This window comes from Ostrinia nubilalis, chromosome 28 (assembly GCF_963855985.1).
Source record: "Ostrinia nubilalis chromosome 28, ilOstNubi1.1, whole genome shotgun sequence".
In the NCBI taxonomy this organism is placed as follows: domain Eukaryota; kingdom Metazoa; phylum Arthropoda; class Insecta; order Lepidoptera; family Crambidae; genus Ostrinia; species Ostrinia nubilalis.
Window position 1 is genome coordinate 7,077,795 of NC_087115.1, and position 25,583 is coordinate 7,103,377.

Here is a 25,583-nt window from a genome sequence, read left to right on the forward strand (position 1 = left end):
TCAAAAATTGAAATGTCCTTTTCAAAGGACTGCTGCCTCATGCCTGCAGTCCGACTGGCAGTTTTCCTTTTCTGAAAGTCATCTCAAAATGTTATGTGATTAAATTGAGTGTAATTTCAGGAAATACACCTTTAAAGTGCTGTCCGACAGCCCCAGAATCGTTATTTTTCGTGTGCTCTATTGCTGCGATTAAGCGAGTGTATTTCAGAACGTTTACTAATGTCATTAACGTCACATTTTTGTTATTGTTGTGAGCCCGAGCCCCCTTCGCATTTTATCAATTATCTCCATATTTTCACGCCTAAACATGTCCAAAATAGCTGATAACATCAACCCACATGTCTACGAGAAGAATTCCGAGCGCGAAGTGACTTCAACCGAGCTTGACGAAGATATGGAGGACGAATTTGATGAACGTGAAATTTACGATTTAATTCGCAATATCAACGATCCTGAGCACCCTTTGACCCTGGAAGACCTGAGGGTGGTTGAGGAGAGTAACATAGTCGTGAATAATAAGGAGAATACAGTGGATGTAACGTTTACACCGACTATTCCTCATTGCAGTATGGCTACTCTTATAGGTTAGTTTTTTTCTTAGTTTAATTGAGTCAACTTATATTATAACAAGGTCATAAATGACCTATGATCAGGTGTATCATACAGTGAAATTATTGCACTGGTTTCCTTAAGCAGGATGGTATTGAAAAAATAATTACAGTTCTTACATTATCAATACAGCTTGCAGCTATTCTCATAAATATTTGGCTAGACACAATTTTTTTAATAACAAACTGCTGAGCTAAACATTACGGGTCTTTTACCCCTCAATAACCTTTCATTAATTGAATTTTGACATACTTATAATGCATATTCTATTTCCAGGATTATCAATCCGAGTGCAGCTGCTCCGAGCCTTACCCAGCCGTTTCAAGGTCACCGTCCGAGTGACTGAAGGATCCCATGCATCTGAGCATGCGGTGAATAAACAGCTAGCAGACAAAGAGAGAGTGGCCGCTGCATTGGAAAATAATAACCTGGTTCAAATCATCAACCAGTGTGTCGCTGGTTGATAATTCAGATACTCACTGGTTGCTGAATAATAGGTTGTTAGCGCTCCTGCTCACGACGCCGCTACCGCGCCGCCGCCGCGCCTTTGCACTGTTTATACGCGCCGCGTGAACACCGCTGCCGCGCCGCCGCCGCGCCGCGGGCGAAATTATGCTTTTATGGCGCGGTGGCGGCGCGGCGGCGGTTTTACTCGGTGCGTATGAACAGTGTAGCGGCACGGCGACGGCGCGGCGGCGCACAGTGGTCCCGATTTAATAAAAAATGGACATTGATGCTAGAGGCACGAAAATTTTTTTAATGGTTACTGCTATGATAACTAATAAGGTAAAAAAATATTACAATCCTACGACGTCTATTTCGTAGTAAAAAAAAATAAATACATATTTTTTGTATGGAAGAAATTACGTTTCTGTCAATTTTTCGAAATTCTTTAACGATGTCAAGATGCCGATCACACATGTTATAGAACAAGTGATTCTGAGTATTTCATGCTAAGATACTTGTCACTTATCTCTGCGTACTTTTGAGTTATCGAGGGTTGAAAAATCGATTTTTTTATATTAAATATTTCCACGAAAAATTGCCAGAATTACAATATGGTGTATAAGGGACACCTTTGATGACACATAACAACGACTCGCACTCGGGCGCGCTCGTATGCATCAATTTTTACTAAAATAAAAATAAAATTAAGTGAAGTAGGTACTTAATACAACGTTGTATGTATAGGTCCGCTGGCCGTCAAAAAGTAGCTTATACGAGAGGTTGCCCAATTTACAATATGTCCATCATTGATAACTCACACAAATATCGTCTCTCTCTGAAGGATAACAAGTTTTTTTTGTTTCCAGAAGCTCTTGATAGGATGGAAACCCATAAATACTCTCTGAAGCGAGAATGAATCTCAAATTGCGATATTGCCATTTTGACAAATTACATGATGAAAAACTAGCACCAACGTTTATCTTCAGGTAGACACAGTTTTAAGTTAAAAGATTGTCTACTATTTCACACTGTTCTTCGTTTTGGAACAGTTCTTTGATTATAGGTAGTCGCTAATTTCGTTTTGTTAGACTCTTTCAGTTTAGCACATAAAGCGTAAACTAATTCCTCCTCAGAATGATCTAAAAGTGTTAGAGAGCGCCTCTTCTTCTGCAGAAGAAGAATTTTACATAAATCTTCAAAAGGTTTTTTATTTATACTAAAAGTCGATGGTTGCACATCTACTTCCGCAGTCTCATCAACTGAAGCGTCTTCCTCAATATTAACGTTGTCTATGCGTTGTGTTAACTCGGTAAAAAACATTGTTTAAATCTATATTTTTACAATTCGGCCAGACAATTTCAGAGTCTAGCCAATGCGAATTCTGGTGCAAAAATGTCTTTTGGGCTCTGCTGGAAGCAGACCATATCTTCTTTGATATATTTCTTGTAAAATTACGACTTAATGATTTGATAATTACTCAAATCTTCGGAAGAAAATTCAATGCCAATACGTTCGTCATTTTAGTCTGAAATGGTCTGGCCGAAATGTAAAAATATAGATTTAAACAATGTTTTTTACCGAGTTAACACAACGCATATACAACGTTAATATTGAGGAAGACGCTTCAGTTGATGAGACTGCGGAAGAAGATGTGCAACCATCGACTTTTAGTATAAATAAAAAAACTTTTGAAGATTTATGCAAAATTCTTCTTCTGCAGAAGAAGAGGCGCTCTCTAACACTTTTAGATCATTCTGAGGAGGAATTAGTTTACGCTTTATGTGCTAAACTGAAAGAGTCTAACAAAACGAAATTAGCGACTACCTATAATCAAAGAACTGTTCCAAAACGAAAAACAGTGTGAAATAGTAGACAATATTTTAACTTAAAACTGTGTCTACCTGAAGATAAACGTTAGCGCTAGTTACATCATGTAATTTGTCAAAATGGCAATATCGCAATTTGAGATTCATTCTCACTTCAAAGAGTATTTATGAGATTCTATCCTATTAAAATAAAAGCTTCTGGAAACAAAAAAAACTTGTTATCCTTCAGAGAGAGATGATATTTGTGTGAGTTATCAATGATGGACATATTGTAAATTGGGCAACCTCTCGTATAAGCTACTTTTTGACGGAAAGCGGACCTATACATACAACATTGTATTAAGTATTTCCCTTAATTTTTTATTTCATTTGATTAAAAGCTGATGCATACGAGCGCGCGCGAGTGCGAGTCGTTGTTATGTGTCATCAAAGGTGTCCCTTATACACCATATTGTAACTTTGGCAATTATTCGTGGAAATATTTAATATAAAAAATCGATTTTTCAACCCTCGATAACTCAAAAGTACGCAGAGATAAGTGACAAGTATCTTCGCATGAAATACTCAGAATCACTTGTTTTATAACATGTGTGATCGGCATCTTGACATCGTTTAAGAATTTCGAAAAAATTACAGAAACGTAATTTCTTCCATACAAAAAATATCTATATATTTTTTTTTACTACGAAATAGACGTCGTAGGATTGTAATATTTTTTTGCCTTATTAGTTATCATAGCAGTAACCATAAAAAAAAATTTCGTGCTTCTAGCATCAATGTCCATGTTTTATTAAATCGGGACCACCGTGCGGCGGCGCGGTGGCGGCGTCGTGTGCAGGAGCCCTTAGTTTGTTGAACTGGACGGATACACCGTACTTAGGCTGGGTTGCACCACCTAACTTTGACTGTAACTATAAAGATAACTGGTGTTTTTTGTAAGGAGTTTGACATATTTTTGATGGTTGTCAATGTTAAAGCCTCGAGGCTGGGTTGCAGCATCTTACTTTAACCTTAACCCAGTCTAAGGCTTGATTGCACCATCTAACTTTTACTTTGACAAAGTCAAATATCTGTCAAACTTCATACCAAAAAACGCTGGTCAAGTTACAGTTATTAAAGTTAGGTGGTGCAACTCAACTTTATTCTTGTTTTTATTTTAAGATATCCAAAATAATGAAAAATATTCATGTGTAAATATTTTATTTGAGCTTACAATTATTTGTAAATGTCATTAAATGCCTGTAAAAATAAAAATACTGTGTAAAAGTAAATAAAACTTGTAAATAAATATTTCTTATTTTCTTCAATAACTTGTTTTATTTTGAATTAGCTGCTTTAGTTTCATTCTTCATGTCGTCATAAGATGTTTGATTCTGAAAGAGAGAAGGCAAATTATTACAGGAAAAAAATAAACAGAAAAGTATCGTTTACAATAGGGATGTTTCCTGGGTCAAAAAGCAAGAGTTTTAATTAGTCCGTCAGTTAACTTATCAAAAAATACTCTACACGTATTTTTCACTTTTTCAAACTAATGAAAATTAAAAGAGATAAAGCGCGCCAAAGTTCATAAGAAGAGGCCCGTGACGTCAATGCGTGCATAAAAATGCCGCACGTTGTGACGTCGTGCGGAACTTCAACGCACCATAACTGTAATTATTTGTTAGATTGACAAATAAAAATATATGTGTCCAATATTTTTTGATATTAAACATGGCGGACTAAAAAAATTTTTTTAGGAAACTAGCCTATTACACTGGATATTTAATATTAGCACACTAGCTACATACAGCTGTGTGGGTGTGGCTCAGTATAAAATCTCGCCTACTCTCAGTGTAAACTAAAGGGCGTAGCACATCTATTAACCCGTGAAGGGATCGTAACCGTATCAACTCGAGGCGGTCAGTATTCTTTGTATGAAACAACTCCATACTGCAACGCACACTATCCGCACCGTAACGTAAACGCCTCGCCTCGCGGTTGACAGCGCGCGGAAGGCGATGACAGCTCGCAAAAGGCGATACGGTGTTGATCCCTTTCCGAGTTGATATGTCTGCTATGACCTTAACACACCCGCTCGGAAGGAAGCAATAAAATTCCACCTTAGCTTCCTTATCTATACTAATATTATAAATGCGAATGTAACTCTGTCTGTCTGTCTGTCTCTCTTGCACGCCTAAACCACTGAACCGATTTTGATGAAATTTGGCATAGAGATAGTTTGAGTCCCGGAAAAGGACATAGGATAGTTTTTATCCCGGTTTTTGAAACAGGGACGCGCGCGATAAAGTTTTTCTGTGACAGACAGAATTCCATGCGGGCGAAGCCGCGGGCGGAAAGCTAGTTGTGGATAGTCATCAAATTCTACATTGGTGACCCTGAAATAAAAAAAGATACGGAAAACTCACATCCCACATGTCTGCGTCCCACTCTGGGAAGAGTTTCTTGAACACCGAAGGCTCCTTCCCTTGTTTCACCACCACCGATATAGCCGAGTCCACTGTACGGTCCAGCCCGTCATCCTCTATGTACTCCTGTGGGAGAAAAAATAAGATTGTCTATGTAACTGGCTCATTTATGTTATCTAGTCTCGGTGGTGGAAATATAGAGTGTAGTTTTGTAAAATAACGTCCATCTCAGGGGTGTAGTCTGGTCAGCAGCCAGCACGTAGAATTTTGTCCACTGACCCCAAGCTACCCATCCTTATCGCTCGTGCGTAATTATGTTGCTGTCGCGCTTAGGGTTGCCAGACGTCCGGCTTTAGCCGGACATGTTTGGCTTTTTAGGGACTTGTCCGGCCAAATATTGCCTTGTCCGGCCTGTCCGGCTTTTGTTAGGCTTTTTATTTGGTTGCCGCGCCAGGCGAAAGTCGAGCCACAGAATCATAAAATATGAAGCGCACGCATCAGGATGTTGGTTAGCAACCGATGATGATAGTAGGTACTCACTCATGAGCTGACACTAATTCACTAATTGCAAACCCCCCCCCCCGTCACATGTCCGGCTTTTAGGGTAAAATGTCCGGCCAAATGAAGCACAAAGTCCGGCTTTTGTGATTTTGGACCTGGCAACCCTAGTCGCGCTCGCACACTCACTGCGGGTGCCAGTCGCACAGTCGTGACAGCAACATAATTACGCGCGAGCGTAGGGATGGGTAGCTTGGGGTCATTGGACCAAATTCTACGTGCTCACAGACCGGGCTTTAGTAATTATACAAAGCTGTATTTTTAAAATCACTTTTGTTCTTGGACGGGCTTCGCCGTTTTGCTCAACTGGCATCCGCAGAATTACCAGTGGTCGTGACGCGCTCTCTGCCGTCACGGCTTGTACTGCTTGTACTGAGCAGATGCCAATTTGGTGCATGTACCTTACGGTTTGGTATTATTATTGTTACAGTCAAAACTCATAATCGGTCAAAACCACGTTTGACTTCAAAAATCAGTCAAAAGTGATTTTGACCAAGGCCGTTAGTCAAAATCACTTTATAAAATATAGTTTTTACCTTGATGATGTTCTCCCTCGCGGCCTTGACTCGTTCCGGCGTGTTCTTGCCCTGCCAGAAGTACAGCTCCTCGCCTGCGTCCAGGATGTACACTCCGTCGTCCGACAAGTCCTGTGGAATAAACAGAATAAAATAGTTTCACTTTATAGTTAATCTAGCCAGCAATGGGCGTATCGAGGGACAGCGGAGGGCAGCTGCCCCCCTGAAAATTGATAGCCTCTACCTACATACGTACCTACGGCCTAAATTAAAACTTGTAAGGTAAGTGCCCCCTACTTCGGTATATTAAGGCTCTTACGACATTAACATTTTATTTAAAAATAACCAAGCATGATATCAGTATGAAAGCTTTTGTATGCTAAACTTTGGTCTTTTGACAGTAAGTTAATACATAATTTATAGTTATATAGTTTGAACTTTTTTTTATATTAATTGTTCTGCGGACCTCTTGTTTGGATCCTGTTTCGTGACAAAATTTTGCTCTGTTTCTAAGTTCGTGAACTCATGTCCCCTATTTCGGGATAAGGTTTTATGCATACAGTTAGGATATTTTAATAATGATTAAGGGTTTAATAAATTTAAAAACGATAATAAAAATTTACAATAAAATAATTATGTGAAATTGACGATATTACTTACCTGAAATATTCAAAAGAAATAATGTGTCTAGTATAATATTTTGATTTGTTAATTGTAACAATATGTGAAAATATTTATATAACCATTAGAAATATAGAGGGGGAGGGACTAAACCCCCCCCCCCCCCTCGTACCCATAAAATTTTGATTTGTTATTTCTAGCGATATGTGAAAATATTTATATAACCATTACAAATGTGGGGGGGCTTACCCCCCCCCCCCCCTTCTCCCCATAATCCCACCCCTGGAGCTGTTTCAAGTGAGGATAGCGCCCCCCCCCCCTGAAAATAACCCCAGATACGCCAATGACTCATAATAAAAGTAAGTAATTAATTAATTTCTTAGGTAGGTAAGTATTAAAAACTAAAAAATATGTCGATTTCTTTGATGGTGTGTGTCATAAAAGTACCTAACACCATACATTTATATATCACGAACTTGGAAAAAAGTAACAATAATACGGTTCCTTGTTTCGTGATACTGATTATTCCAAATTTCCCAGGTAAAATTCATGGATTATTGTCAAAATGTGTCAATTAACTATTATCTATCCCATATACAATACAAATAAACAAAGATAAATAAAACAAATCGAAATAAAACCAAAATTATGCTGGTACTACTTATGCTAATTTATCTTAAAATTGGTCATATATGTGAACTTCAAACTCGTGTCATATAAATTCTAGTGAACGAAACATATACCGAATTTAGGTCACGAGAAACTTAAATAAATGCATTATTTGTTTCATAACTTACATTTAAATTATCATAAATAATTATTTAAAAACCAAGCATCAAAATGTTATCCATAATATCCTTGAATCGGTAGTGTCACGAAATAGGGGACACACGAAAAATAATATGTACGCTATTTCGTGAGTCAATTAATCGCAATTTTAAAGGAATTCTACGTTTTCATATAACTTTTTTCTAAGCCAAATAAATTGTCAAGGAACACATGAAACCACTATTACAAGTTTTATTTAAATGGACGTTCCTTCGCCTTCTTATAAGCTTAAGAAGTTGGAGCGCTAACCTTACGGTGAGAGCAACCTTTGCAAGCCGCACGGCTGTTTTTGGCTCTCTGAGAGTTTGAAGCTTCGTATTACTCGCATTTTTGGCGCCACAATGCTGGTACTTGGTTTTTTAGATAGCTTAAATAATAGAGTTTTTGCAGTAATGAAGAATTTTTATAAATAATATTCCATTTGCTTATTATTTGAGCTAGAAAAAAAACTTACGAACTTACGTACTATCACGAACTAGTAGCCGTTTACCTTACAAGTGCACGGAACAGATTCTCGTTAGTTCCGCTTTCCAAACATACCACGACTGCGCCGTTCATATTATTTTTTGCTACAGACACGCGTGCGTACTAAGTACCCTGCCTAAAAATCATATTTGCCTCCACAGGCCTAAGTAAATATAACAACTACTTATAATCGTAAATCTGTGAGTGAAGTCCGGCGGCAGCCGGCAACTCCTCAAACTTGACCTTCCCTTTTTTTTATCCACAACGAGGAAGCTCTTGGCCTGTATCTCACTATCTGATGGTAAGTGACGATCAGGCCGAAGGTGGAAGCGAGCTTCACCCGGAATCCTCAACCACGGAGGAACTGTATCTTACCTCTAACTGCCGGAACACAATAATGCTGTTAACATTGTTGTTATGGCGACAGACTTAGGTAAGATGGTGGTAGCTAGCCAGGCGGACTTAGAATAAGCCCTACCACCAACCAAACCGAATAGAAAAATCTGCCCCCACCGGGAATGGAACCCGGGACCTCTGCGTCTGAAGCAGGTGGTCTTACCTACCACTAGACCACAGAGAAATAAGGTCGTTTCCCTGTGATGGTGACGGTGACAGCTGTCAACGTGACAGACTGCCCTCTGAATCAATGCCTTACCCATGGTCTTCAGTATGGAAAGAATCTACCAACCTGCTGAGTGAAGTCTGGCGACAACTCCTCGAACTGGACCTTCCCTGTTATGGATACAGTGACAGCTGTCAAGGTGACAGGTGTGGTGACGCGCCGGCTGATGACCTGCTTCCAGCCGGATCTGGTTTCCTCTGGGGCACCTCCTGTAGAGAATTGCATGCAATGAATTCAGCATCATCATCTCAGCCACAGGACGTCCACTGCTGAACATAGGGCTCCTCCAATGATTTCGGTTGGTAGCGGCTCCTTCCTGCTACCTTTATAAGGTCGTAGGTCCACCTTGTGGATGAATATCTCACGCAGCGTTTTCCGGTACGTGGTCTCCGCTCTATTACTTATTATTTATTTTATTATTGCCCTACTAGCGCAAACATTTGGCAAGTGCTGAGAAGGAGCTTCTTTTACTTAAAAGCAAACTTTCTTCAAAGTTTTGTAGCTTAGGTACCCAAAGCTTTTTAGCTTACCCAAAGCTTTCTATCTTACCCAAAGCTTCCCAGAACTCGTCGGGCTCGTCTCCCTGTTCCACTGGCACCACCTCCTTCTCCTTGACAGCCTTCGAGAGGAACTCCGTGGCCGCCTCGTGCTCCTCCGAGTTTGATTCCTGAGGGTATCAGAGTGTTAAGGTTTGGTTGATGAAGAGTATACCTTAAGGGCTTGTTCCCTCGGCAATCTAATTTGTTAATGGTTGTGTGGACACACATTTATGTTGTTCGAATTAATTACAAATTCGAACGGATCGGTTTTTTGAAAGACACTGCAAACGGGATGTTCGTGTGAACGTATGTATGAAGGGCTCTTCTGTGCCTACCTATGCCCGTGTATTTTTGATTGGTCGGCTGAACCATTTAAGAACCTAGTAAGGGACACTTTTTCAGATTTTCGTTTTTTGTCATAAATCACCTTAGAATTAAGGTCTCCACAGGATGTGAAGACAGAAATCGCTCTATTACACTTAACACCGGAGAAACGCGTTGCTAAAAACCTAGTAAGTCCAATTCAAATCTGCAAAAACCATTATCAAAACCTAGCAAGTCACATTGACCATTTAAAACCTAGTAAGTGCATGGACTTACTAGGTTTCAAAATGGTCAATGTGACTTACTAGAGGTAAAATGCTACTGTAATTTAAATATTATTTCGAGTTCTGTTGGCTGACACTCGATAACCATATCAAAATCTGGGGACTACATGAGTACTGATTCATATTCGATTTTGATTTTGATTTTTACGAGGCACTTTTGTCAAAAAAATATTTTTTAGTGTTAGTAAAGAGCATAAAACTTGCAATTTTTAACTAATATTCTTTTATTCCATAAAGTATACTTTAGTAACTAATCTTTAATATAAACATCGGAAGTTATCCAAATCTTTAAGCATCTTAGCAGGGCAAATGAAAATGCGTTTTTTCGCTCTCCTGTAAAATTTGCTCCGCTGCACTTACTAGGTTCTTAAATGGTTCAGCCGTGGTGTCAGATCGGACTTTATTTTACTTTAACTATCTGCCTTTGTCTAAAAACTAAAAAACATATTTCTTCTTTCTCAATTTAAACATCTAAAGTATCATACCTTTCCGCTCCACACGAAGACTTTCTCCAAGGTCTCCAGAACGAACACGTCATCGTCCTCCAAGACATCTGCCTTCTCGGCCACCTGGACAGCACGCATGTCCACTCCTGGCTCCGTACCCTCGACCTGATGGAATAGATAGAAAGAATATAGACGGGACTATACCCACCTCTCGTTCCCACCGCTGCAACTCCTGTGTAGCCAGGATCTACAGCTAGACCGCCAGTAACCCAACCAGTGAAGGTCAAGTTTGTCCCGGGATAGAAGGTATTAAGCAGATTCTTAAAGCGACGATAGCCGAACGATGAAGGTGTCGGACTGGCCGACTCGTGATCTGAGGAAGCGGGTTCGAATCCCAGCGCTCGACTATTGAGGTAAGCCCACTCGTAACACAAGCATATTTAGCTTACCACGAAGGGTTAAGGGGATTAATTAATTAGCAATTTGAAAAGTTGAAATGATACAGTGATACAGGAAGATAACCTTCCTGAAAACCCAGTCCCCTAGAGACAAATGGCAAAACGTGTCAATAATTTCGAATAGCTTCACAGAACGAAAATACCCCGGAGTCACAGAACGAAAAAATTATAAGCTGTCAATTTTTGCAACTTGTCTGCTGCTTGGGCTGGGAGAGGACAGTTGTTTGAGATGAAGAGGAAGGCGGTGACAAATTACTATGTATTTTCTGGTTAGGTATTGTAGATTTTTAACTGTTCCTTAGTTATAAATAGGACTCACCCTGAATAGCCGAATGTTGTCGTCATCGTACGAGTTATTGGAGTTCACTGGTTTATATTCTGTCTCCTTTCCTCCGAACAGAATCATCAGAGCACCTGCGAAAGTTATCTGACAGTTAGTTAACTTACTTATGTGTAAAACTAATATACTTTAGTGTAAGTTGGCTTCCGATTCGGTGGACCGAGGATCTGGTGAAGGTCGCGGGAAGCTCATGGATGTGGGCAGCGCAGGACCGGTCATTGTGGAAAAATCAATCATTAGGGGAGGTCTTTCCACCAGAGTTTTTCTTACTGACAAAACATCTGACTAAATTAAATTCCTCTCTTTTAGTACTAGCGTAAGGCTAAATGGTAAGGTTCTGGAGTGGAGGCCGCGTACCGGAAAACGCAGCATGGGACGTCCACCAACAAGGTGGACCGACTACATCATAAAGGTAGCAGGAAGGCGCTGGACGCAGGCCGCTACCAATCGATCAACATGGAAATCATTGGGGGAGGCCTATGTTCAGCAGTGGACGTCCTATGGCTGAGATGATGATGATCATGATGGCTAAATGACCTGATGACGTACCTTTGAATATATTGAGGAAGTGCTTGGACTCCTTGCCCTGAGGGATCTTCACGACATCCACATTGCCTTCGATCTCTGCCTCTAGTTCTGATACCAGTTCTTTGGCAGCTGCCTTGTCGTCTGCGCTGGCTTGGGAGCCCTGTAAGGTAGAATAATGGGTTATTTCATTATTCTTTAATAAGTACTTAGGCCCTTTTCAGGGCACTTCGGGACAACATATTGGCTGGTGCTGAGAAGTCTCGTAAGAAACTTCGTTCGTTCGTTCGTTTCAGCCAAATGACGTCTACTGCTGGACAAAGGCCTCCCCCAAGGTTTTCCACAATGAACGGTCCTGCGCTGCCCGCTTTTAGTATCTTCCCGCAACGTTTACCAGATCGTCGGTCCACCTAGTAGGAGGCCTGCCCACCCACCTGGCCCGAGTGACAGAGTTTAAATTAAAAATCACAAAAGTGAGAGGAAGGGATGGTAGAGGAAAAAAGAAAAAAAAGAGAGAGGGTGAAGAGAAATAGGGGTGGAGCGGGATAGATGGGGTAAACAGAATGAGGAAGGGTAAAGGACATAAAACTCACAAAAGATAGGTATGGCGAGGAAGTTAGAGCGAGAAAATAAAATAGAAGAGGATAAGGAAAAAGTTCTTTTTTCTTTTGAGTAGCGAAAACAAGAGAAGAATATTCAAGAGACATTAACCCAGTCGAGTTAACTGCGCACCTGGAAGTCGTGACGTCACATCGAAGCTCTACGGACGGGGCAAACGCGGGGAGGTGTGCGGGTGAGTGCGAGGGAGAGTTATAATAAATCTGTAGAGAGGTCAATTCTGTACATTAAATATATTTTCAAAATAACTATCAGGGGGTGATAGTGATCGATACTGATGCCAAAAATGCAATCAGTAAAATTTTTGTCTGTCTGTCTGTCTGTCTGTCTGTCTGTCTGTCTGTCTGTCTGTATGTTCCTTATAGAAACAAAAACTACTCGACGGATTTTAACGAAACTTGATAAAATTATTCTTCATACTCCTGGGCAGGTTATAGGATACTTAGGAATTCCCACGTGAATGGGAATTAGCGGGAAAATCGTTTTGTATGAAAAATCTGAACCGGTTAAGTTAGACGCTTGAAATTTGACATGCAGGTACCTTAGTAAACTTAAAGCTTAGTTACAACAGGATATTGCAAAATTCCCACGGGAACGGAAGTTAGCGGGAAAAAACATTTGTATGAAAAATCTAAACCGCTTAAGTTAGACTAGTAGTTTGTGCCACTGTAAGTGTAGTTAATAATAATACTCACAATCCACCAGTACAGTACGAAGCCATCGTCACCTCCCTCATCAGCGTACTGGTACTTGAAAACGTACGTCTCGGTCTGGTACAACTTAGAGACGCCGGACTGGAACTCCTCCGTCAAGTCTTCCTTCTCACCGTCTACGATTCTGGAGGAAAAAAAGAATAGAATAGAATAAAATTTATTTGTCTCAAAACAGGTTAAAAGAAAAAGAGTTTAAAGCCTAAGTTACTCGTAAGAATCTGTGACTGTACTGACTGTCCTACAACGCGACTTCAGCGCGACGTTACGTTGTCAACTATAGTCAGACTATAGTCTGGTCCGTGAGCACGTAGAATTTTGTCCAATGACCCCAAGCTACCCATCCTTCTCGCTCCCGTGTAGGTAATTATATTGCTGTCGCGACTGTGCGACGGGCGCCCGCAGTGAGTGTGCTTTAGACTTCCAACTCAGAAAGGGATCAACATCGTACCTACATCGCCTTTCGCGCACTGTCAATCGCGAGGCGAAGCGTTTACGTTACGGTGCGGATAAGTGTGCGTTTCAGTATGGAGTTTCATACATAGAATTTACTGACTGCCTCGAGTTGATATGGTTACAATCCCTTTCCGGGTTGATAAATGTACTACCTCCTTAAGTCAGTGTAATTACGAATGTCCTAAAGCCAGGACAAAAACTCGCGGCTCCGTTTCATTAGGGTCCGGAGGACACCGTTTGGTTTTAGTGGGAATGCCCCGCCGTTCTGATGGGAAGAGTCCCCTAGTGGTTAGACCACTTGCTTCAGACGCAGAGGTCCCGGGTTCGATTTCCAGTGGGGGCAGAATTTTCTGTTCAGTTTGGTTGGTGGTAGGGCTTGTTCCAAGTCCGCCTAGCTAGCTACCACCATCTTACCTAAGTCTGTCGCCATAACAACAATGTTAACAGTATTGTTGTTCCGGCAGTTAAAGGTAAGATAGCCAGTCCACTCTGTGGTTGAGGATTCCGGGTGAAGCTCGCTTCCACCTTCGGCCTGATCGTCACTTACCATCAGGTGAGATACAGGCCAAGAGTTTCCTCGTTGTGGATAAAAAAAAACTGGTCTTCGTCGGCCAGTAGCCGCCAGTCGGTATGCGTCGTAGCTACTATCCCTCCTGGCCCCCCTTCGGTACGCCCATCATGATGACTTACCTGGTGACAGTGAAGCTGCCTTCTCCATGGTCAGGCATGTAGCCTCGCACTGCTGCGCTTTTGCCGATGCGCTTGGCGGCGGCCGCTGACTCGTCGGCATCCGCTGAGTAGACCGCGAAATCTGGACAGAAGAACATCAGCTAAGAACTTGGCTTCTTGAAGCTTACTAGAAGAATCTAATTCTTAGTAAAACTTACTGGCGGACGGCTAAGCTTTGTAGTTTCGATCATTGGTGTAAAATTGCGTGGAAGGAAGATTATAGGTACAAAAGCTATAGGCAAGCAGAGCTGACCTTGGAGGTTTCAGCCCTGATTGTTCGTAATTAGAGCATCCTTGAGCGAGTGTTAGTCAGGTAGGAGAAAAGGACATCGGAAATCAAACATACCGCGATGTAACTCAGCACAGTGCCATCTATTGGAAACTTACGGGACTACTACGTAATTAATGTAATTATTACCCATTTATTATCCCGAAGCAGTGGTAGGTTAAAACTGGGAAGTGTAAAAGTGCTTTTTAAAAGCCTATTTAATAGTTGACAACAGCGCCATCTATTGGAAGCTCCAAGAACTCCCTGCTAATGTAACGGTGGGCGCCATCTATCGGTAACTAGAGGACCTAACTGCTAATTTAATTTCATTACCAGTTTCAGAGAGCCTGCTGTTAGCACCGTCGCCCACGGTATCCCAGTTGTGGAAGTATTGCTTGAAGTTCGACACCTCCATGCCTTCGGCTACCCTGGTCACGTGCACCTGGCAAATAAGGATAAGAATCCGTGGGTATCTTTAAGTCTATATTAAATAGTCTACTCGTACCTATTCAGTTGGTAGGTTTTTACACAAATCTTAGGTTTTGGCACTTCATATTAAAAACTATTGTTTGGGTAGGTACTTTGGGTAGTTAACACTATCAACTAATAACCAAGAAATAATCTCCATAAAAAACAATTTAATCTGTCATCTACCTAGAAAGACTATACTTACTGATGGTGGTGTCAACGATAGCCTATTGTTTGGGTGAACTGGCCTATTGTTTGGGTGAACTGGCCTATTGTTTGGGTGAACTGGCCTATTGTTTGGGTCAACTAGCCTATTGTTTGGGTCAACTAGCCTATTGCTGTCATCTATCCTATTCACTGCATACGTACCCAGTCAGGATAGTCCTTCATTCCGAAGTACTTCTGCACGATGTCGTTGTAGTTCTTCTTCGTTTCCGCATCCACATCGTTGCCGAGCCACACGTACACTCCCGAGCAAGGAGTGTCCAGGATGTACACCTCCTGTTACAGTAAAAGAAAATAAGTCAAAACCTTAGTTACTAGTAATGTCATCCTTATTTCCAATTGCCAATAAATTATATAACATTTAGAATTGCATTTGAAAACGAGCTTGCATTGCAGAAATTGTTTTTGATCCGGCTCGAAGGACCAACATTTTTTTATTTGGACATCCAACAAGACTACAAGTTTTTGTAAAAGACTAAGAGTTTAATCATGTATTTTTAATAGCGTTTAAAGGACTTAGATTGCCAAAATTATATGTGATCCGGCTCGAAGGACCAAAACTTTTGCTAAAGAATTTCTTGCATAATCCACAACGAGGTTTGATTACAGTATTTTTTATGCATAACAAGGCAGGTATTTGACCGCAATCGCACCTGATGTTAAGTGAGGTGCTGTCGCGGATGGTACTGACATATCTGCCCTGAATAAGCAATACGCAATAGAATGTGTGTCTATCTAACTTTACTTTGGTCTTGCAAAGTCTTACGAATGCAATATTTTGTTTGCCAGAACTAAAACTTACCGAAGAAGATAGCTGGCTCTGCTGGTAGGGCTTGCTCAACGAGATAAGGTCGAGCTCGTCTCCAAACAGCACTCTGTACAGGAACACCGCCGATATGTCTTCTCTGGTGTAGGTCTGAAAAACACAAGATATTAGTTTTCATACAAGAGCATGGCCTGATAAAGAAGCTCAAAGTTGCGCAGCGTACTTTGGAAAGGGCTATGCTGGTGTTTCCTAGGTGATCGAATCAGAAATGAGGAAATCCGTAAAAAAACTAAAGTCGCTGACATAGCCCGACGGATTAGCAAGCACGGGGCAGCAGGGTTCTGGAGTAGAGGCTGCATACCGGAAAGCTCAGCATGGGACGTCCCCTCAAAGGTGGACCTCATAAAGGTAGCAGGAAGGCGCTGGATGCAGGCCTCTACCAACCGGTGATTATGGAAATCATTGGGGATGACCTATGTTCAGCAGTGGACGTTCTATGGCTAAAATAATGACGATGATGATGATACTTGAAGTACTTACCAGAGAAGTGTCGTCATCAGACATAGTGTCCCTGGAGCCGGATCCGAGGGACTCGAAGAACAGATCCCAATCCTCATCAGATGAAAACTCGTCTGGAAAAGAAGACAACATTATATTCTGTAAACAATTACTAATTTGAACCTTGGAAAAGAAAGAATTATTTTAAGCTTAGGTGCCAATTATTACACCGAAAACGGTTCAGTTATAAGCATGAAAAAGTAACAGGCAAGCTATTATAAGAGGCTTAATTTATGGGAATCTTACTCATGCCTAGAGAGAGAGAGTAAAGAAAGAGATAGAGAGCAGAAAGAGTAGGGAGAGATGAGAGAGAGAGAGAACGACAGCAGAGGGAGAGGGAGGAGAGAGAGAGAGAGAGAGAGATAAGAAAGAAAGAACGACAGGAGACATACAGACCTATGATCTCGATAATAGTGGCCCACCGTTAAGGTAGGAACTCGTCCCGCAAGTTGTTGGCGAGGGAGAAAGGGAAAACAGAGCGGGAGGAAGATAATAGGGAAGACAGAGAGAGAGAAAGGGGAGAAAGCTGTGAGAGGGGGAGGTAAGAGAGAGATCTATTTCGCCCCTAAGTGGCCACATGCTCACTATTATTGGGTTTTTTTTGGGCCTTCATATGCGCCAGCTCGACCAGGTTTGATCTATTGTGGCAGCCCTTGTGTTTAGAGTTCACTGCTTAGTCCCGTTGAGTCTATAAATTTCCAGATTCTTCGGAGCGTGATATCTGCTATCTCATCCGGGTGCATGATGTGTCGCCCGAGATGGATACTTCTTTTGCTCATAAGCGGGCCGCATGAGCAGAGAACATGCATGGCCGTTTCTTCTTCAGTATGGCAGAATCTGCACAGAGTTTCTTCGGTCATGTTCATGTTTGATTAATGTTTGTTTAGTTTGCATGCTCACTAACCTATGATTTCAATAGTAGCCCGTCCATTATGGTACTCGTCTCTCAAGTTGTTGGCGACGCTTATGATCTTCCTTCTATGAGTGGCCTTCGCTCCTTCAGGCATCAGCACGAAGATGTCGTGCTCGTTCTCTAGGATGAAGCAGTGGTTCTTGGTCAAGGAGGCGTCTTCGGCTGGGACCTGGAGGATAAAAACATTGTAGCATTTCTTACTCCGGCCATTACACTTCGAAACCGGCTCGAAGGACCAGGTAGGGCAGCGGAGTTGTAAGGATTGAAAGGCCGTGTTTTACAAATTTAGTTTATTGCCAGGTCTGCACAATTTAAGATAAATACAGCACAAGTGTAATGGCCGGAGTAAGAAATGCTACTGGGCGCGATGGCGCTCAAATACAAACGTCACAAGACCGAACGAATGAATGAATGACAAATGTTAGTGTTGGAACCCAACATTGATTTTGTTTCCATTGCAGAAGCACGACCCTAGAGGATTTTTAGCACTAGAAGCACTTATGTCTACAAATCGGTCGAGTTAACTGCGTATCTGGCAGCCGTGACGTCACATCGACGCTTTGGTACGAACGGGTCGAACATGGGGTGTCCGGGTAAGTGGGAGGGAGAGTCGTATTTCAGCGAGGTGTGCATTTAGCTCGATCGGTTTGTGTTTACGGTCTTCTGTATTTTTTGAGGCAAATATAGTTTTTCTATTCTATTCTTCTATTATTCTGGAGTAGAGGCCACTGGAAAGCGCAGCGTAGGACGTCCACCCACAAGGTGGACCCACGACCTCATAAAGGTAGCGGCAGGCAGGAAGGCGCTGGATGCAGGTCGCTACCAACCGGGCGATGTGGAAATCATTGGGGGAGACCTAGGTCCAGCAAACTAAAATAAAAAGACAGGGGTCTTTAAACGCGACATTTATGAATGAGTTACATTATGTACTTACTCACGGCTTGACGTTTCGGCTGCTATGTTGCAGCAGAAACGTCAAGAAGCGTTAAAGACCCGTGTCTTTCTATGTCCAGCAGTCCTGTGGCTGAAATAATGATGATGATGATTCTAATTCTTACCTCCTCAATCCTCATATTCTCGCAGCCAGACAGCTTGAGGAGCCGCTTCTCAGCGCCCGCGTTGATCTCCACCTGATTGAAGCCTGACTCGCTGCCGCCCTCCAGGTATCTGATGGCTGACAAAGGTGGAAAGAAATTATGATAGTACCTAATTCTAGTTCTCTTTAGTTACTTTTATTAATTCCTAGAATGCTCGCAGAATAGGACTTTTAGCCTTTGGTCTAACCCCCCAGTTTTCAATACGTTAAGTTACTTTAATTAGGCCTTAAATACGCTCCTTCCTTGCTGCTTAAATACGCTCTGCAGAAGAATTACCTGGCTGGAAGTAGCTGAAGAGTTGTATCTAGAATGCTATTGAAGTTTAAATGAATCTTGCACCACCTTTTCGCTGAAAAATCCAGGGATCTGGTGTATATGGTTTAAATTCTACTGATACCTGATTGGAAGTAGCCGAAAAATGTAGCTCCGTCTTTTCACAGTAAAAGCTGCGGTTGTGCTATAGTTATAAAGTCCAAATTACCTGGCTGAAAGTACCCCAGGAACTGGCTAGACTCATGACCCTGGATCTCTCTATGGTGGACTGCTCTTCCACTCAGCATGTCATCAAGAGTGACTGTGAGGATAGCAGCAGCCCCCTTCTTGTCTTGGGTCGTCTTGCTACCCAGCCAGAAGTGAGCGTCGTAGGTCAGGGTAGAATTTCCCTTGCCTGTGGTCTGGAGGAGGTTAAATTCTTTATTTAGTGCTATGAAGTCTATGAAGCAACTGCACGCAAAAAGATTTAATGAAGGCTCTGACTCAAATAGTCGTTTTTCGGCGTAAAAAGTAATCGATTTAGTATCTACCTGAAGAAAATCGATATTGATTCAAGGTTGTGGCTGAAAATAGTAGGCTATTAAGCAGCGGTACCTAAAGTGGGCTAAATTGTCCAACAGGTATCGATCGAAACGAAAGAAGTCGATGAAGCAACTGCACGCAGGAAGATTTAATGAAGGCTACTGACAACGCCACTCTTGTAGTGGAGTTTTGGGCTGACATTGTGTAGGTTTGTTGTCGGCACGACAAGAAGAAGTGCTCTGCCCCCCTAGACAAAACGCACTTTTTGATCGAATCGAAAATCGAATCCGTCAAAACTCCATACAAAAAAGGGGCTTTTCGACCACTTTTCGACTGGTTTGCGATTATAATTTGCACTTTGTCTAGACCAATGATATTATAGAACTATAGATATGTTACGTTCATAGAAATTACGATTTTAATCCATGCCGAGCTATTCCAAATTGCACACATTGACAAATGTAACTGATAAGTGAAACAAAAGATACGAAATAGCACGCAAATGAAAGAGATAGCTATAGTTTTAACGATTCTGCACTAACTAATCTATGTCCGCATCGCACGCATCCTTATCGCTCTAACGTCAAAACAAGATCGCTTTCTCTTTCTTAACTTGAACATGGCGCATGGCGTCTTGATTGTTTGCATAAATTTGAAAATATAAATACTAAATAATTTTGCATAATCACATGTGGTAAGAGATCCCTTGTATTTTGTTTACTTTAGAGTCATAATTGGTACACTTTCGAAACACACACGATGGCATTTTTTATTTATTTTGGTAAGAACACAGGAACTTACGGTGTGGTACACGCGATTGCGCACGACGCAGGCCACACGAAGACTAAACACAAGACGTCCCAATTGGGACGTATTTGAGTATTCACAGCGCGAGCGCTTATAACATATCTGCTTTTGTTTTTATATAATATCATTGGTCTAGACCCACTGAAGGGAAATAGGCACTTGCCCTAACAAGCGTGGTTCTGACTATCGTTCTAGAAAACTCAGTCAGTGCTTGAAGTATGGCAGCGGCACGGGAGGGGTGACTTTGACATATTATTATCGTGTCATGACGGAGCATATAGTTCCAAAATACTGAACTGTCCTATGCATGACATTGACAGTGGGGCGCCACCGTCAATACCGGATCGCTGGTTCCGATTTTTGCCATGTTGGAAACCATATAGTTGAACGATGGTAGCGCCCCCCTGTCATTGAGTTTGGTGGGACAGTTCAGCGTGGGTCATCTATACAAATCTGAAGCTTAATCTGAAGTCTCCCTGACTTGTGACGTCTCAAAAACATCCTCCCGTGTCGCTCCCTTACCTCAGACACTGGCTGGATTATGCGCTAGTCCTTTTCAAGTAATTTGGTTTCGTGACAATGAGGGTTTTCGCGAATGAAAGATCCGCTAGATGTCAATGTCATGACAAAAATAACCAATCATGCAGCATTTGGACCTCGCGGCTACGTATTTTCGCGGATTATTCATTCGCGAAAACCCTCATATTGGCATTTTTTGATAAACGGTATTATTTATTTTATGGGCCATGACATTACAATAAATATAAAACAATTGCAGTTATCAATCAAATCTTATCAAAATAATTTAGCATGATTTCCAATTGTATTGTTATCATTTGATTATGAATAATTTTGATAGGAAATAAGTCCTCGGAATTCTAAAAATTATCTTAAATGGCATCTGTGTTTTTCTGGTCTTATCGCAAGAAAGCGATTCTTTCAGACAACCCAGAAATAAATCGAAAATGTAGGTAGTTTCATAAGCTGAAGAGTTTATTTGTTTGCTTCGATTGAAAAAACAAAAAACTTTTTGTGTTGGATAGCCCATTTATCGAGGAAGGCTTTATATAACATCACCCAACAGCTAATAGGGGCGGAGCAGTAAAGAAAAATGTTGCAAAAACGGGAAATATTATTCAAACTACTATTTCACGCGTCGCGGGCATAGCAAGTCCTATTTATAAGGAAATATCCTTTTACTAAAACCTGCGTTTTTTCCTTCACTTATTTACCTTCAAGATGATGTATGAGTCCCCATTGAAGAATTTTCCGTACATTTTGGTATCCACAGCTACGGGCTCGAACGCCTGAAAGAAATACATATTTAAAAAGTACCTACTAATTATTAAAACTCATTAAAACTCTTAAAACTCATTAAAACTCATTTATTTCTGTAAATAGGCTTAAAAAAAATCACTTTTACACGTCCCAGTATTTTAACCCTAAAACTGCTTCAGGACAATAAATGGGCCAGTGCTGAGAAGAAGCAGCGCAAGAAACTCAGTCACTATTGTCAGCCTCTTTTTCAAAGGTTTACATGCTTTAAAATGTACAAAGTTATAAATATTTATGCGAGCTAGGCAGTAACGTATCCCAAACATTTTTATCTTTTAAATAATCATCGACTTTATAGTAGCCCTTTTTCATTAAGGTACTTTTAATATGTGCTTTGAATTTATGAATGGGTAGTTCTACAACAGTTTGTGGTAATTTATTAAAGAATTTAATACATTTTCCCATAAATGAATTACCAATCTTATGCGATCTGAAATTTGGAACGGCAAGTTTATTTTTGTTTCTTGTATTAAAGTTATGCAAATCGCTCTTTTTCGTGAATTTGTAAACTAGCTAAGTGCGAGTCGGCCTGGATCAAAGGGTTTCGTACTACCATTATTTAATATTGACTATCAATAATTTTTAATCTGGTATCTAATAATTTCTTTAAAACAGAAAAATAAATCGAAGCAAAAATTATTCTACTTCTTTTTTACCCGACTGCGTCAGAAGGAGGGTTAAGTTTTTTCTTTCTAATAGTTCCGTTAACCCATCGTGATCGTCTTAATTACTATTTCCTTTAAACTTACGTATTAAACGTTAAGATCGTTTCATTTATTTTTTAATTTAAAATCTACTTTATCCGGGGCTCGAACACGTTCAGATTAAAAATTGTTCTAGGTACTAATTTAGTTTTGAACTTCATCATAGCGTCATAGTAATTGTGGTATAGGTATGGGTCAATTTCCCAAACACATTTTTTGAGCGGCGTAGCTGAAAATCATATGTTTTTTATGACATAGAACTTTGATTTTTTTTTACACGAAAATATACAGAGGTTCCATTTTGAGGACAACATTATTAATGAGTATTTTCTTTTACAAATTCGACAAAAAATAATTGAACTAAGCGTTTCTAATTTTGGTGCAGTGTCCACATCCTTAATTTCTTACAATATGTATTTTTTTAGCTGAAGATCAAAACAGAACTTAGGGAAAAAGTATATTTTTGGATTATACAATCTATCTATTATCTAAGATTACCAAATTAAGCAAGTTTCCCAAATAACTGTGATTAAGTCACGTCCTTAAGTTTTGTCCGCATAAAATTTAAGATTTTGGTGTCAATAATGAAATAGCTCGTCAGTTTCTTTAAAGATCAAACAGGATTTAAACACTCCCATCATTCGTTAGGTTTAGTACCGCCCCCGCGAGCAGTGACGGCAGACGGGTGCAAGACCTCTGCGTCTTCCCGCCAAAAACGTAAATGTGTTGTTTTTTTTTAAACGGACAACAATTCTGCAATTTTGGTGTCTTTTTGTATAAGATTTCTAAGCTATTCTTTTTAGTTGAATTCCTCGTATAATGTAAAGGAACTGTTTTCATACCATGTGTTAAAATGTTATTGTTATATTTAAAACAGATTTCATATAATTTAGCTTTTTCAACGAGAATCTAATTTTGGTGAGTCAATTTTGGTGTTTTTGGTGGTGCACCAAAGCATTTTTAACCGACTTAACTCCGTCAATTGTGAACCGATTTTCAAAATTCTTTTTTTGTTCTATAGGGTACACTTATGTGGTGGTCCCATTGTCACCAAGACAGGATCTGATGATGGGATCCTAGTTAAATCGAGAGTAAACCTCAAATTTTGTAGGAATGCAATACGTTTTCTAAAGTTATTCAAGTAGTCATCATCTAATGTTGATGAGGTGATGATGGAAGGTAAAACTCCTTAACGCTTAGGAGTTGGAGGATAATTCTTTAAATATTTTAGGTAGGTATGTACATACAGTTGTATTATTTCAGGTATTTAAGATGAGCTGATGATGAAAGGTCAAACAACATAAGTTAGGAGTTAGATGATACTCAATACTCATTTGTTGATACATACATTGACACATGACATTGATACTTTTTAGTTGCCGATATTTAAAGTAGAGAGCCTGTATTTTGCTAGGAAGATTATTTACACTTGGATTGTGATTAAGACTATAATTTTCCATTAAAACATAGGTACTGTCCCTCTTCAGTGACAATAACAAGGACTAATCAACTAAAAAGCATGAAAAAAAATAATTTTAACAAAAAAATTAAAACCGACGCCAACAATCACTTAAAAGTAGAAAATAAGTACGTCGTTATTTATTTATTAGGACAATATACCATAATTAATATTTTTGGAGTCGGTGCTGGTAAATTTAAAACCATTTCTTGAGCTTGGCACTAAGATATGACCGACTGACAGCATATTTTCTAATTTTGGTGCTTTAATATAAATTTTGGTGTTCTCTTAATTTTGGTGTAAGGAAAATCTAAAAAACTACTGGACAAAATTTTATGTCTTAATCATTTTAGAAACAGTATAAGTTTCCAATAAATTTGATCTATAATTAAAGAATAAAAATACACAAATAACAATTTCCACCAAAATTAGGCAAAAATATGCACTTGTTGAAATTCACCCGTATAATACACCAATACTTAGATACGTTACTTATCATTTTTTTAATTTTAATAAAACTACTTCGCCCGGGACTCGAACCGGTTCAGAATTAAATATTTAATTTTGAACTTCGTCAGGTAATACGAACTACCAGTATGACCGGTACTTATGTAGGCAGGTGGTACATACTTAAGTAGGCATTTTCCTAAACTTATCTCTAGTCTTCTATTCTACAAATAAAACTAAAATCACTAACCTCTATTCCCCATATTTCTATTCCGGGACTCGCACCGGCATCCGCAAAAGCAGGGTGCTCCATTTTCCAAAAACACTGCTACCCACTCTAACACCACGAGTAAAATAATAAAAACAATATTTTAATCTACCATGACACATTAAAAGGAGGTTAAACAGAAAAGTCAGCGGCAGGAAAAGGAACTAATTCGTTTTCCAAAGAAAACTCAGCGACTTTAGCGACATGAGTTGACTTTCAAAAATGGCCGGCGTGTACTGATGTTTTTCCTGATAAGGATACAAATTAACTAAGTTTTCCTCGTGACTTCATTTGTTAGATTTATGTAATCTTTACCTTTTTATTGGGCTATTGAGGATACTTTTGATCTGACAACTTAAGAAAAGTACATTTTCTTTGTCGAAAAAGTTTCAGAACTTTACTCAAAACCTATTCAGAGACTGACAAAAATGACTTGAGCTCTGCAATGGTGGTAGGGCAAGCTTGGGACGTGTATAAATGCCCTGGAAAGGGTCTAGGTACTGAATAAAAAAAATTGACTTTGAAGTATAGACTTCAACAAACATACAAAAACGTTACCTATCCTATCTTTAGTGTAGTTTAGTATGATGATGATAAGCAATGAATCATTATGATAGCATGTCATATCAGATTGTAGTCCAGTATCATTATAATCGTTTTTCGGCGTAAAAGGTAATCGATTTGGTATCTACCTGAAGAAAATCGATATTGATTCAAGGTTGTGGCTGAAAATAGAAATGCTATTAAGCAGCAGTACATAAAGTGGTCATAATTGACCCCCAAGTATTGATCGAAGTGTCCAAGGGGTGTAAAGAAGGTGGATTATGAATCTATATTGATTTAAAATGCTGGAAAGTTTGTTTGAATGCGCATTAGCGCAAAATAGAAATAAATTAGAAATTATTCTAGAACTCAGCCCATTTATCAAGGAAGGCTTTAGGCTATCTACATAACATCACTCTATGGCTGTATGGGCGGAGCAGTAAAGAAAAAATGTTGCAAATACGGGAAATATCTATAAGTACTTATAATAAATCTGTAGAGAGGTCAATTCTGTACATGAAATATATTTTCAAAATAACTATCAGGGGGTAATTAGTGATCGATACTGATGCCAAAAATGTAATCAGTAAAACTTTTGTCTGTCT

At 39.9% G+C, this 25,583-nt stretch overlaps 2 protein-coding genes across 2 annotated transcripts; one reads left to right on the forward strand and one right to left on the reverse strand.

The window, feature by feature from the left end:
• Positions 1 to 222: 222 nt before the first annotated feature.
• On the forward strand, positions 223 to 4,192 carry LOC135085384 (MIP18 family protein galla-2). Its single transcript, XM_063980170.1, has 2 exons — positions 223 to 584; positions 886 to 4,192. Exons 1-2 carry the CDS (start codon positions 308 to 310, stop codon positions 1,071 to 1,073), a joined length of 465 nt encoding a protein of 154 aa, XP_063836240.1. The 5' UTR covers positions 223 to 307; the 3' UTR covers positions 1,074 to 4,192.
• On the reverse strand, positions 4,066 to 24,530 carry LOC135085383 (gelsolin-like). The gene is made up of 19 exons (XM_063980169.1): positions 24,418 to 24,530; positions 21,455 to 21,529; positions 19,102 to 19,294; positions 18,582 to 18,697; positions 17,515 to 17,692; positions 16,593 to 16,684; positions 16,089 to 16,202; positions 15,431 to 15,562; positions 14,927 to 15,035; positions 14,287 to 14,407; positions 13,126 to 13,267; positions 11,837 to 11,975; positions 11,267 to 11,361; positions 10,529 to 10,654; positions 9,446 to 9,563; positions 8,963 to 9,105; positions 6,382 to 6,492; positions 5,288 to 5,413; positions 4,066 to 4,255 (listed from the first exon to the last, which is right to left on the reverse strand). The coding sequence occupies exons 1-19, from the start codon at positions 24,478 to 24,480 to the stop codon at positions 4,199 to 4,201; spliced, it is 2,250 nt and encodes a 749-aa protein (XP_063836239.1). The 5' UTR covers positions 24,481 to 24,530; the 3' UTR covers positions 4,066 to 4,198.
• Between the last annotated feature and the right edge of the window lie 1,053 nt (positions 24,531 to 25,583).